The 12,289-nt window shown below is 39.2% G+C and overlaps 1 protein-coding gene across 1 annotated transcript in view; it reads left to right on the top strand.

Moving 5' to 3' along the window:
* Window positions 1-12,289, top strand: part of THSD7A (thrombospondin type 1 domain containing 7A) — a 413,050-nt gene that overhangs the window by 310,844 nt on the left and 89,917 nt on the right. Inside the window, exons 7-8 of the mRNA XM_075827763.1 lie at window positions 2,707-2,888; window positions 7,165-7,233. Of these exons, the coding sequence (XP_075683878.1) occupies window positions 2,707-2,888; window positions 7,165-7,233 (251 nt within the window). The remainder of the gene's footprint in view (window positions 1-2,706; window positions 2,889-7,164; window positions 7,234-12,289) is intronic.

Genomic DNA, 12,289 nt, shown 5'->3' with positions numbered 1-12,289 from the left:
TTGAGGGACTATATACAGGATTATGTGACAATAAATAGCATTATAAGTGACAGCCAGCACGGTTTTACTAAGGACAGAAGTTGTCAAACTAACCTGATCTGTTTTTATGAAGAGGTGAGCAGAAGTCTAGACAGAGGGGCCGCTGTGGATTTAGTGTTTTTGGACTTTGCAAAGGCATTTGACACTGTCCCTCATAGACGTCTAATGGGTAAATTAAGGACCATAGGTTTAGAAAATATAGTTTGTAATTGGATTGAGAATTGGCTCAAGGACCGTATCCAGAGAGTTGTGGTCAATGATTCCTACTCTGAATGGTCCCCGGTAATAAGTGGTGTACCCCAGGGATCAGTGCTGGGACCACTATTATTCAACTTATTTATTAATGATATAGAGCAGGGGTCGGGAACCTATGGCTCGCGAGCCAGATATGGCTCTTTTGATGATTAAAGATTAAAATAATTAAACCTATTTAGCCTTGAAAAGAGACGACTAAGGGGGGACATGATTAACTTATATAAATATATTAATGGCACATACAAAAAATATGGTGAAATCCTGTTCCTTGTAAAACCCCCTCAAAAAACAAGGGGGCACTCCCTCCGTCTAGAGAAAAAAAGGTTCAACCTGCTGAGGCGACAAGCCTTCTTTACTGTGAGAACTGTGAATCTATGGAATAGTCACCGCAGGAGCCGTCACAGCAGGGACAGGAGATGCTGCAAAAAAGGGTTAGATAATTTCCTAGAACAAAAAAGTATTAGCTCCTATGTGTAGAAATTTTTCCCTTCCCTTTCCCATTTCTTGGTTGAACTTGATGGACATGTGTCTTTTTTCAGCCGTACTAACTATGTAACTATGTAACTATGTAACTATGTAACTATGTAACTATGTAACTATGTAACTATGTAACTATGTAACTATGTAACTATGTAAATCTTGTCGTTTTGTTCTATACCCCGGAAAACACTTTTTTGTTCTAATCACTGGAAGTCTCATTTTATCTCTACGCCATGAAGACCTTTTCCAGAGATGCTGTCAGTCCCCAAAACGTTATTACTGAATAACTGGATAAGTGATATATGGAAAAAATGCTTTCATGTTTTTTTTGTACCATAGTTTTTAAAAATTGCATATTTGTTTATGATTTTTTTGATTTGACAACACTAAGTCTAAGTGAACATAGAAGTGCCCGGGGTGAGCGTTAAAGACACATTTCTGCAGTTTTAGCCGGCACATAAAAAATTGATCCTAATAGGAAATGATTTGTTATTCTGCTTTAGTCATACATGGTAAATGTAGTAACTACTGGCAGAATTTTACTAAAGTTTTTGAACAAATCATTACAGACAAAAAGTTGCAATTTCTTATGGTTTGGTTTAGAGTCTGAAGGAAAGATGACCGTCATTTGACTGTAGCATTTGCATAAAATTAAATGTTCATTTCAGTAAATACTTGTTTTCTCCATTAAATAATAATTCTGGAGCATCTTTTCTTAGAACTCTGCATTGTCTGATTCTTCTGTTACTCCTCCTGGAAATGTATGAATAAATTGACAACTGGGTGTTACCATTCTTCTTGTCAATACAATATGTCCCTACACAGTCTGAGATTGTTCTACCTTTGCCAACAGTGTCAGACTGTGTAGGCACATGTAAAAGTTGTAGTGTGATATAATTCATTACTCTACCATGAGGCTTGGTGGGTTTCTGGAACACACCTGACTCCCTATCTTGGCCTCATATAGGAGAGATGGTCATGCATTCAAATTGCCCCATCCACTGAAGTCCTGGTGTAATTATGGAAAGAGCCAATCCAGAAACTCACTTAGACTTCAAAAGAGTGGATAAGATCACCAAACAGCCACCAAGAGACCTTCATTTCCCCCAAAAGTTGGGGTACGTGAGATGAGCAGTGTATAATCTACCCATATAATGATCGATGGGGTGCAACTACAAAATGCTGGGTAGGGTGGATTTATAGAACAGGCCTGGGCAGTAAGGATAGGTGGTGGAGGTCCGCTAGCTCCTCAAGGTGGTGGAGGCTTCTGTGGGAACCTTGTGCTGTCTGGCCCTGTGTAGACTAACTGGCTGAGTCCCGTCAGTGCTCCGAGGAAAGATAGAACATGTTTTATCTTTCCTCGTATCGGAGACTCGGATCATTTTTCACAGACCCGATTCTCCCGCTAAAGTGAATGGGTCCATGAAGACTATCGGGTGCCACTCGGATGCTGTCAAAAACGGCATGAGTGGCACAACGGTCGTGTGCATGAGCCATTAATTCGCACATCCAAAGCGATGTGTGGTCATGGCCTATGTATAAAAATGAGCTTCAGCTTGGTCATTTGTGGTTCCAGTTCAGGGATCACCTTGATTTGACCAGGAATTCGCTTCATTTTTCTTGCTGTGCACAAGATTCTTGAAAATCTTCACCAGTGACATCAAAATTGTTCGGCACCTCTTCTGTATTGTCCAGCTTTCACATCCATAAAGAACCAAATACCATCAGTTCCCTGATGATGTTATATTTGAAGCTTCTCTCCAGGTCTTACGTACATAACATAAGGTGACAACTATCAGTAAAAAAAATCTCCAAAAAGAGCACCAAGTATTTTTTAGACTTTTTTCTGTTTTTTTTATACGGGATGCTGTTCAAAAAGATTTTAATGAAGATTTTGTTTGTATTTAATATAACATGTGATATGTGACCTAGGTATGTCTGGAGATCCACAGAATGGACTGAATGCAGGGTCGATCCATTACTTAATCAACAGGACAAGAGAAGGGCCAACCATACAGCGCTCTGTGGAGGAGGAATTCAGACACGAGAAATCTACTGTGTACAAGCCAATGAAAATCTTCTTTCATATCTCAATCCAGTAAAAGACAAGGAAGGTCTGTACACTTTTCCTGTGATATAGAACACAGTCGTGTCTGACATAGTCTTATAACCATTAGTCAATAACTATTTGAACCAAACCGTATAATGGTTGGATTTTCGATCCAATTTTGGGTCTTGCTTATGGTGGGAATGGCTAAAATTGTAGAAAGCGATTTGGATTTTATAAAAAAATATCCTACGGTGAAGCCTCCCGTTTGTGCCCCATCCAACCCCCCACTCCATATTTATATGTCTCACCAACCTTTCTCCACTATAGCGAGTGACACTTCAATATCTCCACGAAAGCTCCGAAATTCGGTGGTTTCACTTCTGTGAGCCATTTCCTTCAATGTCGTGACCTGAACACATTTGTTTTGAAGCTTAGCATACTGTGTGCTCACAATATAACTTTTTTGGGGAATCTGGAGGACTCTGTAATGAGTAAATACAATGGGAATCTCATCAGGTCTCTGATTGACCCAATAAAGGGTCTTGCCATTAATATAAGATGCTTCTTCAAACCAAAGCAATTTACGTAGACATCTGACATGCAGTATCATTTGAGTAATCACCACATAGAGTAGCTGAACTCACAAATGTTACTCTGTTGGATGCAGTAAATCTGGTACAGAATGACTAGATCCAACAGACCTTACAACCAAGGTCAGAATGAGATTGGTGGGGGACTCCCATCTATAGCAGCCACGTAGAGGACAGGTGGCAACACGTGCCCTCTCCTGTAATGTGCATGGGAGATATGAAGATACGTGAGCCAAAAGAATGCGTTTCTACCACTTCTTAGCTGGATAGGATTGTTGAACAGCCATTTTCCTGAAATGTTGGGGTTCCAGAGGTGAGCATAGTGTATATACTACCCATATAAATATGGGCCGTAACTAGATAAATTCTGGAAAACTTAAGAACACTTTTTAAATTGTGGGGCCCTTTTAAATTTTATCTACAGGCCTACCCTCCTCAGTATTTGTCCCTAGGTCATACATAACTACTTAGAGGGTCATTGACTTTAACAGATATGTAAATAAATATGCATTAGATTAAACTGGCTTGGGCAGGGATGGCAGGTGGTTGAAGCCCTTTAGATCCCCAAGATGGTGAAAGCCCCAGGGCATGTGCCCCTTGTGCCCACTCTATCACCCAACCCTGATTATTAGATCCATTCAACATGTCCTTGGCCACTCTTGCGTTGACCTAATACCTGAGTACCTCTATATTCCTTCAAAGGACTGTCTCATAAAGACAACTCCAGGGCCAAATGTAGGATTTTTAAGGGGGGGTTTACAGACATATACTTTTCAAACCAAGTTATTTTTGTCACGATACCCTCTGTTTTTTTTACGCTAGGATTATTTGTCTGTACGTATCCAGTAGCCAAGCCCTTTATTTTACAAGTTTTAATAAAAAAATAAAAAAAGGGCTAGGCGTTATGTGCTGACCACTACTGGTAGCTTAAAAACCAGTGTAGATAGTGCCGCACTCAGTGCCCCTTGTAGAAGGTGCCCCACACTGCCCCCTGTAGATAGTGCCAAACAGCCGATGTAGAGAGTGACACTGTGCCCCTAGTAGATAATGCCCGACACAGCCCATATAGATAGTGCCACAATGCCCTCAGTAGTTAGTTCCACACACCCCCTTTATATAGTTCCACACACCCCCTGTAGATAGTGCCACACAGCCCCCTGTAGATAGTGCCACACAGCCCCCTGTAGATAGTGCCACACAGCCCCCTGTAGATAGTGCCACACAGCCCCCTCTAGATAAAGACTTTGCAACTATCATTACATCTTGCCTTTAGTGTATATTGCATTTTTAGATGATTATAAGGCTCTGGCATCAAGTCTTCAGTTTCTGTTGTAGCTATGACATGTTCATTTATAATTGGTCAAAACAGAATCTTAAGGGAACCTAATAAATCCCATTAACTTTGATAGGATCCGTCAGGTTTCCATTTTTCCTTACTGGGTAGAATAGCTTGGCTGGTTACTCTGTTCTGCCCATCAAAAGCAACGGAACAAAACCTGACGGAACAAAACCTTCCAGCTGATGGAACAAAAATCTATGGAAACATTTGTCTAGACTTTTCCAGGGTTGTGCATTTTCTGTTCCTAATGACCATAATAATGGCTGCACAGTGGTATTATATCCCTATAAACCTCATATTATTATTTTTGAATATTTATTTTATTTTTTTTTCATTTTCTTACAGTTTTTTCCAGGCTTTAATAAAAAAAAATTAGTAAGCTTGATATGGGTCAAAATAAAAAATAACTATTTTATACACCCCTGTTTGTCTTTATAATCCATATCCAGCTTGCTTTGAAATATTTTTTTAAAGCCTGGAAAGCCACTTTAAGACCCATAACATCTTATAATATTAAAATATTATAACTTATCATTTCCTTCCTTCAATAAGACCCAACGTAGAGCCCCAACGCAATGAAAATGGGGGCTCTATAAAACACGTGTACCATTCATGTGACACTGGTTCTGCACACGACCGTCATATTGTAGCCTTTCAAAAAAATACCATATATTGAACAGTGAAAGGAAAATTTACAGCTCACCGTTTTCCCCATTGGCAGCAGAATAGACATGCATAAGTAGGAATATCTGCATGGTAATGTGCGCATAATTATGGACATTTTCATCAAATAATTCTTTGATCAATCATCCGGCACCAGACCTTGCAAACGAGTGATTTCCCTGCACTCAATGATAGGAAAAATGCATACATTTTACAATTATGCCGTTTTTATGAATTTTAGACTCTCAGGCAAATTTCCATACTAAAAAAATATGGTGCAATATGTAAAACCCATCTCATGTGTTTAGGAGATTACATCCTGACATCTAAGAAAACACTTTTTTTCTCTATTAAAGGGATTGACTGGTTTAGAAAACCCATATTAAGACATCCTATTAGGGAATTCTAATAGAAATCCATCATTCAGAACCTTAATCTATTCGAGCAAAGATCGGCTACAAAGAGTGTATATGTCCCTGGAGGACCCAACACATCCATGACCTATAGAGACAACCCATTGATTTTAATGGGGCCCATGTAATGCTTTATTTGCCCTGTGGTGGCACTGCAGGGGGATTGAACACTTTCTGACAGGTTCCCCTTCAGATTACAACAGATAGCTGGAGGTCCCAGAAGCAGGACAGACTGTGATCAGCTTATATTTGGGGAAGCGTGGTAACAAAAATGTACTGTGCAAAGCAGGCAACCCCTTAAAGTATGATGAGACTGAGGTATTGTAAATTCAATGGAACAACAAATAGATGGGATGGTCACGTAGGTCCAGGTCTATTATATTATCTCAGGTAACATTATCCAGATCTACATAAAAGGTTTTCACTAAATAGCCCCAGAAGGGCTAAAATAGTTACCCCACTTCCAAGACTTTAAAAAATGACATGTATTTATTAGCACACAGGGTTCCTTGGCCCCACCAGAGGAAATGATTATAAAACCATGCAGAACATGTCCACCTCTTTGGTTTTATCATTGTACACACAGGACATGTCATTAATAAGGTCTAAAAGGTTTTTTTGTGAATCATCCCTTAAGAAATAGACCCTACTGGTAAGTGATCATCTCCAAAGTCATCTCTAAACTGGGTTGTCTTCTTCTGGACCTTTGGGGGCCAATATTGTATGAGAGCCTTAGCCCTCTGGAGTATCCTCTGGTTCTGTATTCACTAGTTTCACCCTGTACGGATTCATACAAAATCCATGAGATTATGACACGCCCTACACAGGGCGTATTACACATATGGTGGCACCATATCGAGTCCATAATACAGACCAGTAGGGCCCGTACGGGACAAATGATTCAATCAATCCTCTGTGCATGAACCCTAAGACTAATGTTATATGGGGGTCGGTCTGGCCAAGAAATTCTTTAGAGGAGGCACGATGGTGGGAAAAGTTTTGAACTGGGCCCTTTAACAAAATGCTTGTTTTTTTTAATTGAGAGTCATTATTCATACAGATATTGAGAAATATATGTTGCCTCTCTTGAGAGAACCTCTGGCAGCTTTCTGGGACGATCAACACAAACGATATTGTTTCCTGATTATTAAAGATTGAGCTATTTTTCCTACTTGGATGTTAAATAAGGTCATCGGATCTCTTATGAGGACATAGATGAAAGAAGATGACTGATATTTTGTTGCTTAGTGAAGTTATTTCTGGAATACTTTGCGTTTCATTAAACTTCAAAAAGTCTTAGCATGAATTTTTTTAATGTTTCTTTTTGTATTTCAGACAGCCACGTTTATGGCACATCAAAGTCCAGCGAGGCGCCATTCCTGTCAATTACTTTTGAAATCACAGGTGAGTTGAATTAATCTCTGAGATTGCTTCCCTAGCTCAAATCCACGACCGTATTAAGTGCTGTACAAATTTTGAGTTTGTTTGAGCTGTAATGCGTAGCCTATAGTGTGCGATTCCACACATCTGCGATAAGGTGAGCTGGAGGAACCCTCCCCAAGATTCTTTCTATTGTTCTATGGGGCCCTACTGTATCTCCCTATGCTGGGGATTTCATACAAAGGTTTTTTTCTTGCTTCTAGGGGAGATTATTACCGTAATATGGTGCTCTATGCCCAATGGCACATGACACATGACATTTTTGTTGTGGTTTTTGACACAAATCTTTTTGTAATTTTTATATTTTTTATTAGAGTCAAATATTTTGTTGTAATTAAAAAAACATTGAAGTGAATTCCAAAAACAGCAGCTATCGATTTGCTAAATTCTGCCTATTATTAGTATCACTGACCATTTCAAGGCTGCGTTAGGCTGAAGTTTTTGATGCAGCCACTTTTCTGAATGACTTTTTGTTCGGGGTCGGTCTGTGAATGTTGACGTTGTGGACGACAATGCCAAATCGCAGATCGAACTCCGCCTTGATCTATGGCCTGATCTGGACTTCTATTGATTGGAAGAAGGTCTGTTGTTAGGTATGAACAACTTTCCAAGGACTGCAAAAGGACAACGTGACTCAGAAAATGGTCTAAATCGTTCAAAATCTCTCGTGTTTGGCCTCTTCTATCATAGTGTCTTTTGGTTTTTTTTATCATTCGTTGCTGCTGTTTATTTTTTTTTTATCATAATGGGCTTCAATACGCAAATGGTATTTTACAGCTATTCAAGAGTTTATTTTTTCCAGAGATATGTGAAACGTAACTTTTTGTACCTTTTTATACAAACCATCCTTGTTATCTTTATTTTATTTAATTTTTAATATATTATTATTGTTGTTGTTATTATTCTTGTTATTATTGTTATTACTATTGTTATTATTATTACATTTATTGTTGTTGTTCTTGTTATTATTATTATTATTGCTATTATTAGTGTTATTTTTATTATTATTATTATTATTATTGTTATTTTTATTATTATTGTTGTTATTATTATTATTATTATTATTACATTTATTGTTGTTGTTCTTGTTATTATTATTACATTTATTGTTGTTGTTGTTGTTCTTGTTATTATTATTATTATTATTGTTGTTATTATTACGTTTATTAGTTGCTTGTTTTTTTATATTTTTACTTTAACATCATTTTGGCTTCTTTAGTCTGAACATTTTACAGGACTCGCATGAACCCTATTTCAAGCTAGATCCAATGTTCTAGAATTTTCAGGGTCTAAGTTTCAAAATGAGGTTACTTGATGTTGGGTCAGCTTTAAAAGTGTCTCTAACACTTCTCAGGAGAAGGCACACATGACCCATGTAGGTCTCAGTCTTCATTGCTATACTGGGGAGGTCTTTACTTATGATTTAGGATATTCTCATCTTCTTTAGAAGCAATACAGAATTCCACAAATATTAATACCAATCACTAGTAATGTGGAGAATAATACAGCAGGAACGTCACAGGAGTGCAGAGATCGAACCAAGTAGGGTCTTCTTACACGATCCCCACATGGGCCGTGAAAACGAGCGCCGATCAATGAGACAGCTCGTTGATCGGTGCTCATTTGCTCCTTTCACAAGGACCTATATATGAGGAGGAGCGCTCGTTACTACAATCGCTCGTCCCCATACGTTTCTATCGTGTTCACAGCACATTTCCCTGTTTATATAGGGAGACGTGCTGCCCACAACGATAATATTTTATGCTGCATAAACTATAAGATCAGCCGAAGAATGATTGGCAGCGAGCGTTCTGTGAACACCCGTGTGCCCGATAATTGGCCCATGTAAAAGGGACTTTACACGCTTCTTCTGAGGTCTGTTCCATGTTCAGGCCACATATTCAGTTTAACAAACTAAAAAAATCTATATATTTATTAGGAATCTTAAGGGCTCATTGAGTGATTAATATTTACTAAAAAAACAAACAAATGACACAACATATGGGTGAACTATTTGTGAAGTGGGGGCAAACTGTATCTGGCATTGTTTATAGGGGTAACGTTAATAATGTATCGTCTTGCTAGAGCTGTTAAAGGGACTTTCTGTGGGCACTCTATATTGTTTATCCGGGCACTCTAGCTCTATTTATGGGGTTGTTTTGGTTCTGTTTCTTGGGACACTCTGGAACTGTTTCTGGGGCACTCTATTAAAGGGGCTTTTTGACATTTATAGGGGCTCTTTCTGGCTCGCATTGTTTACGGGGACACTCTGGAACTGTTTCTGGGACATTTTGGCTACGTTTATGGGGGAATGGTTTCTGAGGCCTCTAGCTCTGTTTATGGGGCCATTTTGGTTCTGTCTCTGGGGCACTCTATTTCTGTGGCTTTATGATATTTATGGGGGCTTTCTCTGGCTCACATTGTTTACAGAGACACTGTGGTACTGTTTCTGGGGTATTGTGACTCTGTTTATGGGGGAACTCTAGAACTGTTTCTGGGGTCTCTGGCTCTATTTATGGGGTTGTTTTGGTTCTGTTTCTTGGGACACTCTGGAACTGTTTCTGGGGCACTCTATTTATGGGGCTTTTTGACATTTATGGGGGCTCTTTCTGGCTCGCATTGTTTAAGGGGACACTCTGGAACTGTTTCTGGGTCACTCTAATTCTGTTCATGGGGGCATTTTTTGGCTCTGTTTATGGAGGCACGTTGTAACTTCTTATGGGGCACTCTAACACAGATTATTGGATCACTCTATTAATGCACCAAATCTAGCTGAATTTATAGGAGTATTTTGGCACTGTTAGGCCTCATGCACACGAACGTAAGGGTTTTAACTGTCCGCAAATACGGATCGGATACACATTGGTAGCCGTTCGCAATTGCAGAAGCGCCCATAGAATTATTTGGTCTGTTCTGTCAATTGTGGAGAAGCATAGGACATGTTCTTATATTATGTGGATCACTTCTACGACCCGGACACATGTCCGTAAATATACGTAAAGGTGTCTGTGGCCAATAGAAATTAATAGGTCCGTCATTATGGATGAAACTACGGTCATTATGGGACACTGGCAAATATGTGGGCATAGCCAGAATTTAAGGGCAGGCTTAGGTGAAAAAAAATGTCCATGGTGCGTCTACAGGCAACTATGAGATACCGGATCTCAATGGACAGTCACGGATAATGCCTCATTGAACCATATGACAAACTTAGCTCTGCTCTACAGTATCTGTATGTAAGACTGTTCTGCCATCGTTCTGCTATTCCCCATTACATTGAATGAACAATATAAAAATGACGATTTTTCGCCTCACATTGAGCTCCTCCGTGTATCCTAAATTAACTCTTCTGCTATAAATGTTTCAGAAGGTTAAGCCATTATATATTGATTTCCGGGCAGTGATGGATTAAAGGGTTTTATGCTAATCTCAGGCTGCATTATGTTAATAGAGATTTAAAAATGTATTACACATCTTTTCACTGATGTAGTCCCTAAATATCCCCTCCCCCACCCCTACCCTGTATATCCGTTCCCATATGTTACTTACACTTGTATATTTATAAAGGACGGACCAGCCGTGTAATATTTCACCGAACAAGCACACAGAGGATTGTTCTCCAAAACGATTCCATTAAAATGATCTATAAGGACTAAAATAAGCAGTTACAGCAGACATGAAATGGATGGCGAGGAGGCTCGTCGTAAAATTCCCTAAAAAATTCTGGGTAATAAATGGGCCGATCCTTCTTCTATTTCATCAATTTTCCTGAGGGTCTAAAAACAATTTACAGGAGGATAAGGATTCTGTAGATACATCGAAAAATTTTGTAAAATAAGCCGAGACTTGTGTATTTCACACGCTAAAAAGTTTTTTGCGCCCAAAAATGTGTAACTTTTTTTATTTTTCCACCACCACTGGGTGGAGCTTAGCAGAAGGAGGCGTGGTCACCCGTAGCCCGATACATTTACTATAATTTATGCCAGAACCTGGCGTAAATTGTAACTGCCATATATTTTCCCTTTCTGGCGCCTAATTTATTAGGGGGAATGCCCCTTTTTGATAAATTAGGCGCATTTTACTCCAGCGCACTTTATATTAAGACTGGCGAATAAAACGCCATTCTTAATAAATAACCCCTCAATGGCTGTACCATTTATAAAGACGGAGGGGGGGGGGGGGGGGGTTTGTATAATTGTATTATAGAGATGAACTCCACTCAAAGACTCCTTGAGAATTAAGGCCTCGGCCGTGGAAGGTCCGTTTCGTCCTAAGTGCTCCATTAAATTTTGCCAGGATCGTCGTCTCGCGTGATAGAGGACATTTGTACGGAGAGAACTTGTAATATTAGTCATTTATTATCAGGCAGCGCGTCTCGTGTTACAGTAAGTGCCGCTGTTATCTCACTGATGATCATTTCTAAGGGGAAGTTCAGACTTTGTATATTAAGTTCTTAGAATGACTGCGGTAAGAAATGCGTGACCTTGGGGCCTCATCGCTCGATATTCTCCATTACTATGACCGTCCGTGAGTTTATTATATAGTAATTCTGAGTAATAAATTGAATATGGGCATTAGTATATCTTACCCAAGTTACCGTGTACTAATTAGGCCCCATATACACGACCGTAGATTTCATCCGTAATTACGGACCCATTAATTTCCATGGGTGACAGACAACTTCCCTTATATTTATGGGAAGGTGTCCGTGCCGTAGAAAGGCTCCGCAAAAGATAGACATGTTCAATTTTTGGCTTTTTACGGACCGTGCTCCCATTCTTTATATGGGAACATGGCCCGCAAATGCAGGTGGCTGTACGCGACCGTTAGCGGCTGGCCGTGCCCGCAATCATCAACTAAATACAAAATGTCTATCTATCTATTTCATATCTATCTATCTATCTATCTATCTCATATCTATCTATCTATCTATCTATCTATCTATCTATCTATCTATCTATCTATCTATCATCTATCTATCTATCATCTATCTATCTATCTATCTATCTATCTATCTATC

The sequence above is a fragment of the Rhinoderma darwinii genome, chromosome 5 (genome assembly GCF_050947455.1).
Source record: "Rhinoderma darwinii isolate aRhiDar2 chromosome 5, aRhiDar2.hap1, whole genome shotgun sequence".
NCBI lineage: Eukaryota > Metazoa > Chordata > Amphibia > Anura > Rhinodermatidae > Rhinoderma > Rhinoderma darwinii.
This window is presented reverse-complemented; position numbering and strand designations above follow the sequence as displayed.